Raw genomic sequence first — 18,594 nt, 5'->3', positions numbered from 1 at the left:
GTTTCCGTCAACCTTATGTTCTACTTGAAACCAAATTGCACGAAATTAGCGAATATACACTCATTTGCATCACAAAAATATGTGTATCGCGGCATCTCTAAGATCGTAGCGACTGAAACATCAGGCAGCCTGGTGCAGCACATTCAGTTGTCTGGAAGCATCACAAACGAGAGGTTCAGCTGGGTTCCAGGTGAGTGCATATTCGCTGATTTCGTGCAATTTGGTTTCAAGTAGAACATAAGGTTGACGGAAACCCGGGGACTGCGCCTACCTGATGAACCCCCAAAAAGGGCGAAACCCGTCGTGGGCTGTCGACGGATTTTCAGCAACCTTATGAGTAGCACATTACAAATATATACATGTGTCGCGATATCTCGAATATCGTAGCGACTGAAACATGTGTCCTGGTGCAGCGCGTTCAGTTGCCTGGAAACATCATGAACGAAAGATTCAGCTGGGTTCCAGGTGAATCTCTCGCAAAACCAAATTAGCTTGCAACTGAGTGTATTTCGCTAATTTACTGTTCTTATTTTCTCCCGTACGCCGAATAGTTATCAGCGCGGAGTGATTTCTGCTGATGTGACTGATCCAGCAATTGAACTTTGCTATCGGACTAGAAGCCAGACATCAGTGTTCCTCTGAGATATCTTTCAAAACTTTTATTCATCAGACTAATTCGATGGCTGATGTAAATGGTCAATTAGATTGACCTTTGGTGTGAAGGGTTTCAGGTGCCTTCTTTCCATTCTTGTTTTGAATAGTGAGTAGAACTCTCTTTCGCTGCATCGTGGTAGCCTGGTTTCCTGTATCCTGTTTTTTTTTACTTCAGGGAACTAGACCGAATTTTTATTCGTTTACTATGTTGTGAATAGTTCATGTCACCGACTGTTGCATAAAGCTTATCCTGTTGCTATCGGTTTCAACTATCTCACAGTGGTCACATACCCAAAATACCCTTTTTTCTTAGAAATGGGAAGAAAGAAGCGAGGAGGACCGTCTTTTGATTGAACGCATTCTGATTCTTGTCCGAAATGTGCTTCATATCGCCCCTGATCCATTGGAGGAAAAGGTTTGTAACTGCGCTTCTGCATTTTACTGCTGGCTTGCATTTGCAGCGGACGGATGAAGACGTTTCGGTACATGACCAGCTGATTTGGGCGATGCACCTATCCGGTTGGGACGAGTTGCTCCTGTTTTTGGGCAATTCAGAAGATGAACAAACGTTTGCCTTTCATACTTTGGAAATTATATCGCTAATGCTTCGCCAACAGGTACTTTTCCCATTAGATTTTTGAATTTTTAACTCAGTTCTATTCCCAAATTCATATGCCCTATCATAAAGGAGTGCCAACAAAACTTTAGAAAAGCTCATTATCACATTTATCTGTCAAGTTGGTACTTTTCTGACCACTATGGGTGTCAGCGGGTGAATAGCTGTTTCTGGATTGCTTCAGCGGCCTCGATTGTGCATCGGTACCAATTGTTTTCACAAGAACTTTTACTAGACCCCTTCTGTAGGACGCCAAACACTGAATACGGTTGTGATCACAAAGTTTATTCTCGGCTTGTTCCTCAGTTTGCTGTTACATCCGTGAATTTTGTTAGAAACGCACGGAACCAGATTGATGCTTATGTAGCAACTCACAAGATTTGCTGTGGTTCTCGACATGTCCTACCCCGCGTATTACTTCCATTGTGTCAAAACTAACCATTCTGCCCTTCAGGCTTTGTGATGAGGAAAAAATATCAGACAGTGCGAAAACTAACTGCTCATAAGCAGCAAGTAGAAATAATGTGGTTTGTTAGTACACCGTTAGCGTTTTAACAATGTTACCCAGGATAAGAATTTAATTCGAGAAAGATAAAATAACTTTAGTGGCTCTAAATTCATGGAAAACCTACATTGACCCTTTCTCAGCCGGATACTGAAATCGTACAGAAATAGCTGAAATACGCATAATTTTAGTCAAGATTTGCCTGGTTTTTCGACATCTAAATAAAATAGAAGCGGTGCTTTTGAGACCATTGCCTAAAGACAGACCTCACCATTAGCCTGTATTATTCTTGAAACTCTTGTCCCACTGAAACTCGAAATCCAGAATTAGTTCACAACTTGTGCGACCGATTGAAATAAACAAAGCAGTTGGAGCGATTTTTAGTTGCAGATCGAGGCCTTGTTCAGCTGTAGCACCCTTTCAGTGCCTAGCTGCCATGCCACACGAATGAGGCACGGGAGCTGGGATACTGTCAGGTCGCCCAAGCCTCGACAGGGGAAGTCGACAGGCAGATGTCGGGTTCGAACCGCGGACCTTCCGGTCAGTAAATTCGTGCTCTAGCACTTGGTCTATCTCGCCCCGAGGCCTAACAAGTTGGGAAGAGCATTTGCCGTGTTATTAACGACAAAATTTGGAGACCTGTCACATTACGACAGTGGGAAACAACGAAGATTGTTGGTAGGAAATGGCTTGGTATTGAGGCTAATCACTATGGGTGTCAGCGGGTGAATAGCTGTTTCTGGATTGCTTCAGCGGCCTCGATTGTGCATCGGTACCAATTGTTTTCACAAGAACTTTTACTAGACCCCTTCTGTAGGACGCCAAACACTGAATACGGTTGTGATCACAAAGTTTATTCTCGGCTTGTTCCTCAGTTTGCTGTTACATCCGTGAATTTTGTTAGAAACGCACGGAACCAGATTGATGCTTATGTAGCAACTCACAAGATTTGCTGTGGTTCTCGACATGTCCTACCCCGCGTATTACTTCCATTGTGTCAAAACTAACCATTCTGCCCTTCAGGCTTTGTGATGAGGAAAAAATATCAGACAGTGCGAAAACTAACTGCTCATAAGCAGCAAGTAGAAATAATGTGGTTTGTTAGTACACCGTTAGCGTTTTAACAATGTTACCCAGGATAAGAATTTAATTCGAGAAAGATAAAATAACTTTAGTGGCTCTAAATTCATGGAAAACCTACATTGACCCTTTCTCAGCCGGATACTGAAATCGTACAGAAATAGCTGAAATACGCATAATTTTAGTCAAGATTTGCCTGGTTTTTCGACATCTAAATAAAATAGAAGCGGTGCTTTTGAGACCATTGCCTAAAGACAGACCTCACCATTAGCCTGTATTATTCTTGAAACTCTTGTCCCACTGAAACTCGAAATCCAGAATTAGTTCACAACTTGTGCGACCGATTGAAATAAACAAAGCAGTTGGAGCGATTTTTAGTTGCAGATCGAGGCCTTGTTCAGCTGTAGCACCCTTTCAGTGCCTAGCTGCCATGCCACACGAATGAGGCACGGGAGCTGGGATACTGTCAGGTCGCCCAAGCCTCGACAGGGGAAGTCGACAGGCAGATGTCGGGTTCGAACCGCGGACCTTCCGGTCAGTAAATTCGTGCTCTAGCACTTGGTCTATCTCGCCCCGAGGCCTAACAAGTTGGGAAGAGCATTTGCCGTGTTATTAACGACAAAATTTGGAGACCTGTCACATTACGACAGTGGGAAACAACGAAGATTGTTGGTAGGAAATGGCTTGGTATTGAGGCTAATCTTTCTTGGCTTTAGTCTAGAATCAAGAGGTAGGTAGAGGGGAATCAGCCGTGACACGACAACATTATTCCAGCTTAGCAGGAATCAGTTTGACTTTAATGAACTAGGGAAAGCTGTCAGAATAGCTCAAACATCATGCTAACTGGAAGGTTCCTCATGTCACCATCCCATATGAGTCAACGTGAATACAAAAGGCTCAAGTTGGCCAACTAAGTCCGGAAGCAGCACAGTTACGTGATAGATTTGGAGCCGATGCTGAGCATACGAATAGTGTGGAGCGACTGTTTTAGTTGTGTGAGATCATCGTCTGTTCCTGGCCAGTACGAACTTCCAACACAAACACTCACATCGATTTACTTGGAAGCCACAAGACAGTCGTGGACTCACTTGGGCCATGTGGGTATCAGTTACCGATTAAGAGCGTCAATTAAAGATGGTCGTTCTTTCTGGGGTACGCAACTTGACTCTGATCATGCCATTGTGTGAGCCCGGCTATCACTTCGCTTTCCGTCACCATTATGCACGCCAAGGTCAAGCAGTTTCATTCATCAACTCAGACCACTTTCGGTAGCTCAAGAGTATCGAACTGATCTGGTTAGAAATCTGCTTGAAATGCACAGTCATGTGGATGATGAAGATTGCTTGGAGGTTGAATGGAAGCGAGCAAAGAAGCCTTGCTTTTGGTTTTTAGAACTGTTTGTCTAAGCCATCCGACTCGACTAAATGAATATTGGATACAGTCGACATCTCCGTCAGAAAGACCATACCAGCAACGAGCAACTGTCTGTGATGGCGCACGCAGATCCCTCCAATGCCGGATAACCAGGAGCTTGTTGAATAACAGAACGCTAGCGGATTTTAAAATACCAGGAGATGGAGAAGGCATTAGCTGCAGGCAACAGCTGTGCCCTATTTAAGCTAATCTGATCAGCTGGTCAAAAGAAGACTTGTATCACATCTGTGCTCTCTGGCAATGTTTTACTCAGGTTGGTAGGTTATCGGAGGGGAGAGATTCTGGCTGATCGGATTGAGTTTCGCCCTGACCAAAGATGCATTAGCGTCCCACGTTGGTTGTTTTTGCTTGATCTGAAAGCTGCCTTCGACTCTGTCACCGTCAATTGTCAGAAACTGTGGCGGTGTCTGGCGATCAAAGGTGTCCCTTCCAAATTTATGTCCCCTATGAAGTCACCGTGTTCGAATTCCTGTGAGCGCGTACGAGTATACGGCAAGCTTTCGCCTGATTTCACCACATCCAATGGTGTAAGACAATATTCCCCTGTCTCACACCATATTTCCAGGGCAGAGTTTACACTGGCACCGTGATGCATACTGCTTTATGGATCAATGATGTGGCTTCTACGCGCAGAAGATATACGGAAAATATCAGTGGTTGACCATCGGTGTCTGGTCGGATGGGAACGTCGGATTAGTAATGTTGAGGTACGCCAGATGCTCCCAGGAAGATGGAACTCTCCTGAGTTAGGTGAATCACCCACACTTCATAGGTTGCGCCGGTTAGGACATGTGCTCCGTATACCAGAAAACCGCTTGCCTCGTAGAGCTGTTTTCGCTAGGCCCTGTGCTGAGTGAAAGCGACCTAGGGGTGGACAGTGTATGACCCGGCAACGAATTATGACGGCACTAACCAGTAAACTTAGTCGGGTCGACAGCTGCTGCCTCCCAGAGTGGGGACCCCGGGGCTCAAATCACCAATGATTAATGACACTGGCAGAAATGGCCCGATTGCGCAGTCATCTGCGCTCATGCATCAAGGCTGTCGCTTTCATTGCTTAGATACCCAGCTCTCGGGCTAGCGAAACATGCCGTCCCCTCCAATGCTTGGCTGTATGTCCCAAGCTTTCCAACTTTCCGGCGATCGAAACTGTAGCAGCTCGAACCAATGTGTCTATGGTACTCGGTTTATAACTGATAAATTGAATTGAATGCCTCATGAGGGTGATTCAATCAGTCAGATACCTTCGATTTTGACGTGGTCCGACCCACTCCCACCACCAATGTTATGTTCAGAAAACAACCAGAGGATCGCCTGTCTCGCCAAGCTACTTCTGTGCGTCTACAAATTTGGTTGCCCTTGTTGGACTGGCCGCATTTCTGAACGTGTGTCGGAGCATATGACAGAAGGAGTTGCAAATAGTGCTCACATTTCAGTACCAGTACGTCTTGTGGGTACAGTCCGGTTCTGTGACGGGATTCAACAAGGTCAGTCTGAAGATATCCCATGCAACGGGAATTAGAATGTTCGACGTCACAGAAACCGTGTGCATAGGACTACGGGGTGAGATGGCTCATTGGTTAGAACGCGACCTGAAAGTCCTTGGTTCGAACCCGACCTCTGCCTCTTGATTTTCCCTGTCTAGACTTGGGCAACCTGACACTATCCCAGCCCTCATGCTTCCTTCTGGTGGCATGGCAGCTAGGCTCCTAATGGATGCTACAGCTGAACTATTTTTATCACCGGACTACACAGGCCTGAATCGTGTGTTTAAGCGCAGTTTTATCAAACATCGTGCTTAGCATGGCCTAGTCAGTTTAACCCTGCTTTGGTTAGACGAGCTCAGCACCTGCTTAAGTTTCAAACTCCTTCTCTCTCACTCTCCTGTTGTCATTACTCTAGTCCTTCGACATTTGGCTTTCAAAGCGATGTCTTCATTCTTCGTCTTTTAATGTATTAGTTCTTAAATTGCGCCTTTATTCACTGTTGCTCAAAAGTGTTTCCAAATTTTTCGGTCAGACACCCGACATCTTGGCTTCTGCAGGAGATGAATCAAAAGAAGCATCCAAGATGAACGAGTAGGTTGTCCTTGCTAGTGTTCATCCTCATTCTCAACAGTGTTTCCGAGCGCCAGTGGGCTATCGAAAGTTCGGAGAAACGCCGTTTCTTACGCGACCTTAATTCAAGGTTGGTTTCAACATTCTCATCTTTGATATCATGTGTTTTGTTGCTTTGGATGGAAGAGACTATGACCCGGTTCATCTTTCTGTCAATTATCCCGATTTAAAGTTTTCCGCACGAATCCTGATTGAGCTCTCCCGAGATAATTTAGATGTGTGTAACATTCGAAAGGATAGATTCCTAATAATAAAAATGATTTTGGTAGGTCAACTTTAGGTTTGACGAACGACATAGATTGGTAAGAACCGTGGACCTTTCCGTTAGTAATTTTACGCCTTAATCATTGAGTTATCTCGAGATCAAGTGAGATGCGTGGTACTTGAACTCATTTAGAGGAAAAAGTGAAAAAAGGTGGTAAACAATAATAACAACAGCAACAACAAAATTTGACTGGTAGAATGATTGAAAGTGTCAAGGCGGAGCCCAGTTCACGCAATCTGGGAGAACCATTTACCGTAGTAGAGGTATGTGTCACATTTTGACACTAAGGGAGATGGGATATTGTTGGTTAGTGATGGGGTGGTATTGAGGTTGATGAGCGTTTTTGAATGTGGTCCAGAATCGAGAGCCAGATGCACGACGTCATGGAACAACATTATCCTAGTTTAAAAGTAATTTGGAACCAAAAAGCCAGATTGGGTCAGAGGTGGAACGCAACTGCAGCGCCAATTTTGACTTGAGTGAACTAGAAGAGTTCCAACCCGGGTTTGCTGGGGCCGATAAACAATTGGGATAGACTGTCAACAAAGCTCAACCTCAGGACGGTGAATGTGCAGATCTTGAAGTACAGACCCGAGGTTTAATGTCACTGCACTTGCAAAGCCTCACTGGCAAATTTCGACTTATACGCCCTCAAAATACTGCTGGTTTGTAGGTGATCGCTTCGTATCCGGATAGACAGAGCACTTTGAAAAATAGAACCGGTACCTTGCCAACAGATGCCTGAGGGTTATTGATATTCGACGAGAATGTGACAGTTTTGAGAAGTCCGTGCAATCATTCCCCACTCAGACGCACACAAACTGATCGGTCCTTAAAATGCTTGAGATCCCGCTGATCGGTTTGCTTTTGGGAGGACGTCCACGCGCCATGAGCGATTATCAACTTTTTCTATGTCAAATGGTATCACTTCTGTTCTGCCAAACTTGTTCGACGCGTGCAATCAGAGGTATGAGGTGAGCGGTATGGAATGTGGTTATTTATAAAAGGCAAATGCAGCAAAAAGTGGAAAAGTTCTCAGGAGTGTGATCCTCATAGGTACCCAATTTACCTCGGATTTTGGAGCATCAAATATGGAAGCGTTTTCAAATTATGACTAGAAGGAAGGTCTCCCGGAAACTTGTCTTGGTAACGCTTTTGGGCTTTTGCTAGGAGTATATTTTGAAGGGCAACTATCGGCGTTTAATTATGCGATTGCTGTTGGTAGCGCCGATTGCGCAGTCATCTGCGCTCATGCATCAAGGCTGTCGCTTTCATTGCTTAGATACCCAGCTCTCGGGCTAGCGAAACATGCCGTCCCCTCCAATGCTTGGCTGTATGTCCCAAGCTTTCCAACTTTCCGGCGATCGAAACTGTAGCAGCTCGAACCAATGTGTCTATGGTACTCGGTTTATAACTGATAAATTGAATTGAATGCCTCATGAGGGTGATTCAATCAGTCAGATACCTTCGATTTTGATGTGGTCCGACCCACTCCCACCACCAATGTTATGTTCAGAAAACAACCAGAGGATCGCCTGTCTCGCCAAGCTACTTCTGTGCGTCTACAAATTTGGTTGCCCTTGTTGGACTGGCCGCATTTCTGAACGTGTGTCGGAGCATATGACAGAAGGAGTTGCAAATAGTGCTCACATTTCAGTACCAGTACGTCTTGTGGGTACAGTCCGGTTCTGTGACGGGATTCAACAAGGTCAGTCTGAAGATATCCCATGCAACGGGAATTAGAATGTTCGACGTCACAGAAACCGTGTGCATAGGACTACGGGGTGAGATGGCTCATTGGTTAGAACGCGACCTGAAAGTCCTTGGTTCGAACCCGACCTCTGCCTCTTGATTTTCCCTGTCTAGACTTGGGCAACCTGACACTATCCCAGCCCTCATGCTTCCTTCTGGTGGCATGGCAGCTAGGCTCCTAATGGATGCTACAGCTGAACTATTTTTATCACCGGACTACACAGGCCTGAATCGTGTGTTTAAGCGCAGTTTTATCAAACATCGTGCTTAGCATGGCCTAGTCAGTTTAACCCTGCTTTGGTTAGACGAGCACAGCACCTGCTTAAGTTTCAAACTCCTTCTCTCTCACTCTCCTGTTGTCATTACTCTAGTCCTTCGACATTTGGCTTTCAAAGCGATGTCTTCATTCTTCGTCTTTTAATGTATTAGTTCTTAAATTGCGCCTTTATTCACTGTTGCTCAAAAGTGTTTCCAAATTTTTCGGTCAGACACCCGACATCTTGGCTTCTGCAGGAGATGAATCAAAAGAAGCATCCAAGATGAACGAGTAGGTTGTCCTTGCTAGTGTTCATCCTCATTCTCAACAGTGTTTCCGAGCGCCAGTGGGCTATCGAAAGTTCGGAGAAACGCCGTTTCTTACGCGACCTTAATTCAAGGTTGGTTTCAACATTCTCATCTTTGATATCATGTGTTTTGTTGCTTTGGATGGAAGAGACTATGACCCGGTTCATCTTTCTGTCAATTATCCCGATTTAAAGTTTTCCGCACGAATCCTGATTGAGCTCTCCCGAGATAATTTAGATGTGTGTAACATTCGAAAGGATAGATTCCTAATAATAAAAATGATTTTGGTAGGTCAACTTTAGGTTTGACGAACGACATAGATTGGTAAGAACCGTGGACCTTTCCGTTAGTAATTTTACGCCTTAATCATTGAGTTATCTCGAGATCAAGTGAGATGCGTGGTACTTGAACTCATTTAGAGGAAAAAGTGAAAAAAGGTGGTAAACAATAATAACAACAGCAACAACAAAATTTGACTGGTAGAATGATTGAAAGTGTCAAGGCGGAGCCCAGTTCACGCAATCTGGGAGAACCATTTACCGTAGTAGAGGTATGTGTCACATTTTGACACTAAGGGAGATGGGATATTGTTGGTTAGTGATGGGGTGGTATTGAGGTTGATGAGCGTTTTTGAATGTGGTCCAGAATCGAGAGCCAGATGCACGACGTCATGGAACAACATTATCCTAGTTTAAAAGTAATTTGGAACCAAAAAGCCAGATTGGGTCAGAGGTGGAACGCAACTGCAGCGCCAATTTTGACTTGAGTGAACTAGAAGAGTTCCAACCCGGGTTTGCTGGGGCCGATAAACAATTGGGATAGACTGTCAACAAAGCTCAACCTCAGGACGGTGAATGTGCAGATCTTGAAGTACAGACCCGAGGTTTAATGTCACTGCACTTGCAAAGCCTCACTGGCAAATTTCGACTTATACGCCCTCAAAATACTGCTGGTTTGTAGGTGATCGCTTCGTATCCGGATAGACAGAGCACTTTGAAAAATAGAACCGGTACCTTGCCAACAGATGCCTGAGGGTTATTGATATTCGACGAGAATGTGACAGTTTTGAGAAGTCCGTGCAATCATTCCCCACTCAGACGCACACAAACTGATCGGTCCTTAAAATGCTTGAGATCCCGCTGATCGGTTTGCTTTTGGGAGGACGTCCACGCGCCATGAGCGATTATCAACTTTTTCTATGTCAAATGGTATCACTTCTGTTCTGCCAAACTTGTTCGACGCGTGCAATCAGAGGTATGAGGTGAGCGGTATGGAATGTGGTTATTTATAAAAGGCAAATGCAGCAAAAAGTGGAAAAGTTCTCAGGAGTGTGATCCTCATAGGTACCCAATTTACCTCGGATTTTGGAGCATCAAATATGGAAGCGTTTTCAAATTATGACTAGAAGGAAGGTCTCCCGGAAACTTGTCTTGGTAACGCTTTTGGGCTTTTGCTAGGAGTATATTTTGAAGGGCAACTATCGGCGTTTAATTATGCGATTGCTGTTGGTAGCGACTTGTACGGAGGCCAGCCGTCCCTAATAACCGAACATCACATTATTTGGGCGGATGTGTCACGTGCAGGACACGGATCAAAGGAAAGCATGCCCTGATTGGTCAGAACGCCAGCCAATTCGGATCGAGCATCTCTGACTCGACGCTTCTCGCCCCCTCACCGAGATTCTAGCACGACCTTGTGGAACATTCTGTGACTACCCTATAAATACGGTCGTAGTAATTTTCCTTTGTCTTCATAAAGGGCTGTGTAGAGCTACCGTGCCTTTTGATATACCATAGTGAGCGGAGTAGGAAGCCAAGGGACCGACACAGAGTTGTACTACCAAGACACGGCTCGGCTCGAATACAAACATGAGAAAACCTCTTGGAAGGGAAATATTTACTGAAGTTAAAGAAATTGTATAAACAGTTGTACTCTTAAGGGCGCCAAGGGACCGACACAGAGTTGTACTACCAAGACATAACACGGCTCGAATACAAACATGAGAAAACCTCTTGGAAGGGAAATATTTACTGAAGTTAAAGAAATTGTATAAACAGTTGTGCGTAGCTCTTAAGGGCTGCTGTGAATCTTCCGACACTCATGGACGGGCCATTGTGTGTCGGAACCATATCTTACTGAAGTTTCATGGGGTCCACAACACACTCCACCACAGCGAATACGGGCGTTCTACATTAAGGCATTTGTCATGCTGTTTTACTGGTGTTTGCTCGTGTGAGGTCAGATTAACTGTTGGTTTCGATTCGTCATTTCAGCGCTCCTTATTTACATGCGACATTCATGTTCACTCATTTTCATACCCCTAGATCAAACCGATTCGGTGGTACCTATGAGTTGTTGAGCACACCTTCCCTGTCTGAGCGTCCCTTGATTTACCATCACGACATCACGCCCTCTCTTGATGTAAACTGTTCAGGGCAGAAAGCTGTGGACAGTCATTCACACAGAGAAATAATGGAGACCGAGGTTGGGCTTGTGGACTTGGATGTCGATAAACGCACCTTCCGCAAGCCAAGGAATCGGAAACCCGTAATTGAACGCTCGGTTCATCGGCGGTCCATTTTAGCCGTTCAACTGTATCTACAGGTATTTTTTGCGTGTTTATTGTTGTTGGTCAAAATTTTTAATGTCTTTAGGCATCCCTTGTTTTTTTCTTGCTACTCTTGTTTTTGTGGAAAACGGAGTATGCTCTTAGTGGCGGTCCACCCGTTTTCTTTATCAGCTGGTGGTGATTGATCACAAACTCATTCGTTCGTTCATGCCTGTTAGTACGTGTCGCTTATTCGTAGCCGATCACGTGATGTGTACTGTGTTAACAGTTGAAACATTCTAGGACGGTGTGATTGGAAGGGAAAACACCTACAGGACCACAATAATCGTTTCGCCATTCCAACTGATGTCAGTTACGGCTTTGTGCGTGAATGTGCTCTGCTTGCGTTCATCATCACCCGTTTCGTCTGTAATACAAGTGACGTTGGATCGCCTGTCTCGGGGCATCAGCAGTCGTCAATTCTTAAAGGACATAGGAGCAGGACACAGCACTATAAGTCAGGCGTTTTCTAGTCACTTACTTCTAAAGTGTCTTCACTAAATACCCTCCACCAACACAAAACGAGATGCGGCACAGCGCCTTCACGGCCTTGTAGTAAAGTTTCATCTGTATTTTAATCAACGCAACCAGTACAAATGGCACCAGACAAACACACTGAGTGGGTCAACGTCAAGCGGGAGGTTTGAGCTTGATCCTACCCACTCGTGCAGTGTAGCACTTCTACACTTCTCAAGTGTGATACCCACAACATATCAGACGGTGAAATTGACGATATTATTTGTTCATGTTTGCATTTTTCGAGGACTCCGGCTGAAGAAAACTTTATCGCTGAAGTATTAAGATCGATAAAAATGCCTGGGGATTAGCCCAACTCCATTTGATGGTGTCGGACGACGCAGATTAACGCGGGACCGTGGCATACATAAATATGTGGATTCGGAATTTGACCATCGGTTGACATTTATGAAAATTTCTGAGGAATTCGTTCTTTACTAGTATGTCGTCTACCGAAGCATTCAACTGTTTCACTTCCAGTGTATTTGGTTGAGTTGCAGACCATTCCTTGACAGATGAACGTAGATAAGCTTAGAGTCCCCGCACTCCGTGTCGACAGTTTGATCACTTGGGGTCGGAGGGGTAGCTCTATGCAACTAAAGTTGCAGACCATTCCTTGACAGATGAACGTCGAAAAGCGTAGTGTCCGCGCACTCCGTGTCGACAGTTTGATCACCCGGGGTCAGAGGGGTAGCTCTATACAGCTAAGCAATTTCAAACGGGATTCTGTTAGAATACTGGTGATAATAGCCTCACTTCAAAATCATGCAATAAAGACACTTGGGTTCTTGCAAACCCTATTGTGGAAAGGAAAGTATGTGGGACTCTGAAGTAACCCCACATGAGCATTTTGCTGTAGAGTAAACACTCCGCTAATTCACCAGCAACAACAGAACTTCATGCTCGCCATGCCAAAAGACTATCATCTTCCGCTAGTTTTTGCCAATTCATCCATACCTGATGGTGCTTAATCAAATTAAATCAGGTATTAATCACAAGTTTAGAATTTCAACTAGAAGGTTAAACTGGTTCTAAACGGGTTTCCAGGTCCCTCTGGCGTACACATTATTACCGAATCTTTAGTTTAGACGCCAAAGAAAAACACTTTTTTAAGATGACCAAATGCTTTGGAGTATTACTCTGTAGCTTCGCAATTCATTTGAAGCTCCCCAAACTGGAGTCCCTTCCGTTGTTTTTTTAAACTTTGAATTCCTTGGTTCCGTCACTCACTTGGAGTGACTTATCTCCATTTTTTCCAACCAGAAATTTTGCTGGCAGTTTTTGCAGTACTGCTATAATCCACTGATGCGGACGGCCAAGGCATCATTGACTCGTCAGGCGACTCAAGAAAATGATGAGACCTATTACTTGTGGGCAATGCGTTTCTTCATGGCTTTCTGTCGAGTGTACAAATTCCGATCGGAATACTTAAGGTGAGCTTCATCATGGTCGTTTGCCCCTGGGTCGTTGGAGCCAGGTTCCGAAACTTCTATCCATATTTCTTCGGTCTCACCCATAGCGAAACTCTCAATGCGGCCACCTTTCACTGGATCTACGACCAAGTGATGCACTACCGGGAGGTTGTTTTTTCCGATAAGCGTGGTGGTGGAACGAATCGTCGCGCTCTGCAAGCCTCCCGGCGTCTTGAGTTGGCCGTGGCTGCTTACCGTGAATTCCTCACTTGTGTAGAACGAATGTTTCGCGTCACAGCATCTGATCGAGTACCTGACATATCCGCGGGGGAAACTCAAGAAGCTGTCGAAGAGCGGTTACGGATTCAGTCGACCGCTGCTGAATCCATCATGGGTGAGTTGGTATGACGTGTCAGAACGGTTATTTACTCTAGATCGACGCGGAGGCTGCTTTGCCTATCCGCACTTCTAGACCTTTTTAAACCTTCATTCCCAATTAGAGATGTTTTCAGGCAAACTTCCTTTTCCTTTGGGTTTATTCATAGCGGATTCACCTATCCCACGTGATTCCGTCCTGTGTACGAACAACTTCCTATTCCTTCATAACCGTAGGATATTTTCCTCCTTTAACTGTCACTCAACCAGATAACATTATTTCCTCTTATTCTTCCTATCAGCGAACGTCTTCTACGTGTCCGAATACCAAGAAGTTTATCCCATGCTGATAAAGGACTTCAATGAAGCCATTCAATCAAGGTTAGCTCTTCAGCTGCGCAATTTTATATCCACTTTTAATGCAAAATAATGAAGGCTGCCATAGGAGTTTTCATAACACATTCCAGCTATATCAAATCTTGGCTCCTATTTGTCTCATATTACGATGACATCGTGTGATAGAATGTGTCGGCTTCACGAGTGTACTGCAGTCTCGCTACCTTCGAGTGGTCGGCCAAGAGCTGCTGATCCCCTGATTTTGAGTACTTAGTTGCTGTTCCCAAGCACTGTAAGTTTTCACAACCTGCTTTTTACTCAAGGAGCTCACTTCTTTGCATCACCTTCTTAATAACGGTATTTTCCTCAGTTTAGTTCTCGGTCGGAACCTCCCAAGCTAGCGTCTCCGTCAAAAACAACCACCAAAGGTGCACCACATACATTAACGCCCAAAACCAGGGCTAGAACACTTGCACAGCGCTTCGTATATAAAGTTTACACCGCGACAACATTCCAGCGTTCTGAATGCGCCAATGGTTACAGGCATTCGGCAAATACTGGGTCATTATTGGCTGTTTTGTCTATACTTTCGACCAATCAGAGCTTGGTTTGGTGCCGTACCGGCAAGTGGTCCGAACTTTTGGCCAATCTTGTGCGGGGTATAGTACCCGGCCGTAGCAGCGCCTAAGTGCGAGCGGCAAAGCGCTTTTGGTGTGAAACTCTTCTTAACACACCTCCAGGTTATGCATTCAGTTTTGGATAAAATTACCTGTACCGAACCTTGCTTACTGGTGTGTATATGCTCAGGAGTTATGCATCGTTTCTTGGTTGATTTAGACCTTTCCAAGTCACCGGAGAACTTAGTCGGCCTATCCTTATAATTAGATGTGCTTATCAGTCTTTTTATTAACCTTTACCAGTTGCTACCTGATATCCGTGTCAAAAATATTTGACGAAGATTTAATGGTGCTCTTATATCGTGCGTTTCATCTAGGGAGCACCTACGCAATCTGGTCGAAGGTTCACACTTGTTCATATCGTTATTGGCAGAGCGCCTAAAGAGTGGCACTCAAACGTTATTTGTACGCCGACGCAGGGTAGTTCGTCGGCGTCGCGCGCGAAGAGCGAAGCCTGTGAAAAGACGAACTACAGAAGAGGAAGAGGACAATGATACACCAGAGGTGCGCAAGCTAAGGCTAGAATATCAGTGGTCAAACCAGTTGGTGCAGCCATTGATAGACGGACTGGAGCGTCCGACTGATACAAATAGCCAAGAGAACGAAGATCCTGAAGAATCACGGTTGTTCGATGCAACTTCTGGAGGATCGGAAGCAAGACAGCTTCGGTCTGCTATTCGTCGTGTTCAATCAGCCTTATTTGCTGGAGAAGCCCTAACTGCTCTGCGCCTGGCTCTTCGACTTTGGAGACTCTGGCCCGAAGTAGCTCCGATCTCTGTTGACGAGAATGATCCAGTGCTCAGTGACGATCGTACGGCCGGACTCAATCCAAGCCAGCTGGCTATTTTGGGAGCACTACGGCAAATACATTCCACTGAATTTGAAGGCACGTTTCTTCTTCGGAGTTTACGAACAATTTGTTTGTCCTTGTGATTTCTTCGGAGCTCTTGGTTTGCTTTCCTTTTTAACTCCACGAAGCCTCATGAATATCTGTCGGTCGGTTTTCAGCGTAGAACATTTTAAGCCCACGGAACCGTAGGCCTTTTGGTTCAACGAATACTGTATTCTAAGAATAACATTTTCCATTCTATCAACAGTGCAGCACCGTTAGAGCGAACAGTGTGCCCGGCGAACGCTTTTCAAAATATACGTAGGGAATCCCTTGACAAATCCGTTTTTTTTCTTCCGGATAATACGTCCGTTAGGGCGAATGTGATTGGATTTATTAGGCTCTGGAATGAACCACTTTTGTCAGCTGTTCACTCGCAACATCAAACAAATGGTACACTGTTGTGTTAGGACGTTGGAGAACCACCCATGACTACACGCATCCGGTATGGATATCATCACAGTTTAAGACTGACCTGTTGAAAACTGGTAGTAAACTTTAAATACACTTATAACTAGTAGGAATGGTAATGCACCTGCCGGTTGAAATATTTTATTCACAAGACCATTGATTATTATGCCAACAGAGACCATTTTCAGATTTTATGGGGTGGTACCCTCGGTGGAGCGTCATTTGAACAAACTTTCAGTCACGATGAATAAATTTAAGAGTTTTGGAGAGATGTTGAAAGGCCTCGGCATAAAAGGTAATCGAGGACGGAAGTGGTTGTACCAGAGAGTAGTTGCGCAGCTGCGCAACCAAAACTGCCTCGTCGTTTGAGGTGACGGGCGGGTCAATCACATCGCTGGAACCTGAAAATGTTCGTTTGTTTAAACGTGATAATTCGGGTGTTTCCAGCGTGCATCGGTGAAGTTTGGGGTTCAAATCCCAGCGCAGCTAAGTATGCTGAAACACACGAACTCCTGGTCGCATGTCCGACAGGTGAATTTGATGGCTTTTGCTCCCTTCTGGCAGGGATGCCGATCGAAATATGCTCCAAAATGTGGTACGCCATTTGACTTTAGTGTATCATCTGAAATCGGTCTGTTGGAAGAGTGTTATCGTAGGGTGAGGACGGTAGCAGTCGTTTTCATTACCTTTTCATTGCTCCTCATTCATTTTCACGAAGTACTCATCTCCCCTACCGCCTCGATTTTCAGCCCTTCGTTTCTTTAAATTTCTGTTGTTATGCTGCTGGTCTATTTTGCAAGTCACATAAATGCTGATATCGTTTTCCGTCTTCCCAGAGATCAGGTATATTTTTTTCACTAAACTATTTTTAGAAGAGGATGAGGACGTTGAAGCTGATGAGGAAGATGCTGGTGATGATGACGACGAGTCTGAAGACAATCTGTACAATGAGGAGATGGGCATTGAGAACGACGGAGACAATGAAGGAGTCCTGGTAACAACGGAGAAAGAGGTCCAAATGGACTTTGATGCTTTTCTCCTGAAGTTCGCCCATCCGCGGATCGTCTATGCACTCACGTGAGATTTGCCCGTGTTTTTTTGATCCGGTGAAGACCGTTTAGCAAGTAGATCACCCTGGTTAGAAAACCATTTTTGGCTTTTTTGGATTCCCGCGAAGTTGGTTTGTTGTTGCTGGTTTTCCGCGATGACACTTCACACAAATATCGTCAATGACACAGACATGTTTGTGTCGTGAGATTTGGCCTCACTCAACAGGAGACAGGCCCATTTTCCAGTATCGAAAACAATTGTTTTCTCAGCGTGCTTCCTTTCTATTCCACTCGCGTGTGTGTTGGTCGGCGTGGTGACGTATTCCGACGAAGTTAGTAACAGCGTTGACTAACTCGTGACTGAAGCTAATGAGGGAGTTATCTTACACGTCCCTTATAGCAGCTTAGCCCTTGGTTGCTGACTTGCTAAGGCCTACAAATTGGAACGAGTTTGTAACGTTGCGCTGATTCTCCGACAACCCCGATGTGTACATGAAGGGGTGAGCTGAGTGTTTTTGTCGAGAGCTGAGCTGCCATTTGGCTCTGCATTTAATGTCAACGTTTTACCGAGGGCCTACTACCGTCTGGCCACAGCAGACATTTAAATATCAGCCTTCCGTGCCCATCTATACAGTTCTGACGTATTCTACATTTCGTCGTCCCGAATCAGGTTACTGCGTGCCTATTTGTCATCGGGATATTTGGCCCTACCTTTACGTGTCAAGATGCTTTATCGTTGAGCCAGATGTATCCACCAGCTGGAGTCAGCAACGCTACGAAATGGGTCGGATATTAAAAGGTGCTGTCTAGCTCTGCTACTGGTCTGGCTTAACACTAGAAGGGCAGAAATAAATAACTTCCAGCGAACGGCACAAGGCACCGCTTTGATGAAGGGCATGCTATTTTAAGCGAATACGATATCGGCATAAAACAAACTACATAATGAAAGGCACCAAGATACCCATAAAATGATTATAAACGATGGATATATTTTGACGAATGAATTCGAATAACAGGGGGTGCGACGTTGCAGTTGCGCTTTGAAATATCCCTTTGCTTGGGATGAGTAGTTGCACCAACGATTCCCTAACATTTCATGTGGTCTCAAGTGTCCCAACTATCGATTATAAACAAAAGAATAACTGATACAAGATAGCCTTCACTTTGAGTTGGATGAGAGCATTGAATAAAAACGAGGCAACTGCCGTGTTCATGAAAAGCCACTGGTGATTAGTCGTCCCGCACACAACCTTTTATGTTTACTTCTCACGAATTTGAGTGATCAACAGAAATAATTAATGGATTCCTCGTTCCGCCTAAACGCCTGATCACAG

At 44.8% G+C, this 18,594-nt stretch overlaps 1 protein-coding gene across 1 annotated transcript in view; it reads left to right on the top strand.

The window, feature by feature from the left end:
• The window catches only part of T265_09227 (hypothetical protein), a gene marked incomplete at both ends in the record, with an annotated part of 26,145 nt that extends 10,301 nt beyond the window's left edge, over window positions 1-15,844 (top strand). Inside the window, 9 exons of the mRNA XM_009175246.1 lie at window positions 968-1,069; window positions 1,116-1,271; window positions 5,726-5,852; window positions 6,250-6,367; window positions 11,312-11,591; window positions 13,375-13,544; window positions 13,631-13,917; window positions 14,201-14,279; window positions 15,229-15,844. Of these exons, the coding sequence (XP_009173510.1) occupies window positions 968-1,069; window positions 1,116-1,271; window positions 5,726-5,852; window positions 6,250-6,367; window positions 11,312-11,591; window positions 13,375-13,544; window positions 13,631-13,917; window positions 14,201-14,279; window positions 15,229-15,844 (1,935 nt within the window). The remainder of the gene's footprint in view (window positions 1-967; window positions 1,070-1,115; window positions 1,272-5,725; window positions 5,853-6,249; window positions 6,368-11,311; window positions 11,592-13,374; window positions 13,545-13,630; window positions 13,918-14,200; window positions 14,280-15,228) is intronic.
• Window positions 15,845-18,594: the final 2,750 nt, after the last annotated feature.

The sequence above is a fragment of the Opisthorchis viverrini genome (assembly GCF_000715545.1).
Source record: "Opisthorchis viverrini unplaced genomic scaffold opera_v5_265, whole genome shotgun sequence".
Lineage (NCBI taxonomy): Eukaryota > Metazoa > Platyhelminthes > Trematoda > Opisthorchiida > Opisthorchiidae > Opisthorchis > Opisthorchis viverrini.
Note: the sequence above shows the minus strand (reverse complement) of the source record. Positions and strands in the feature narration are given on the sequence as shown.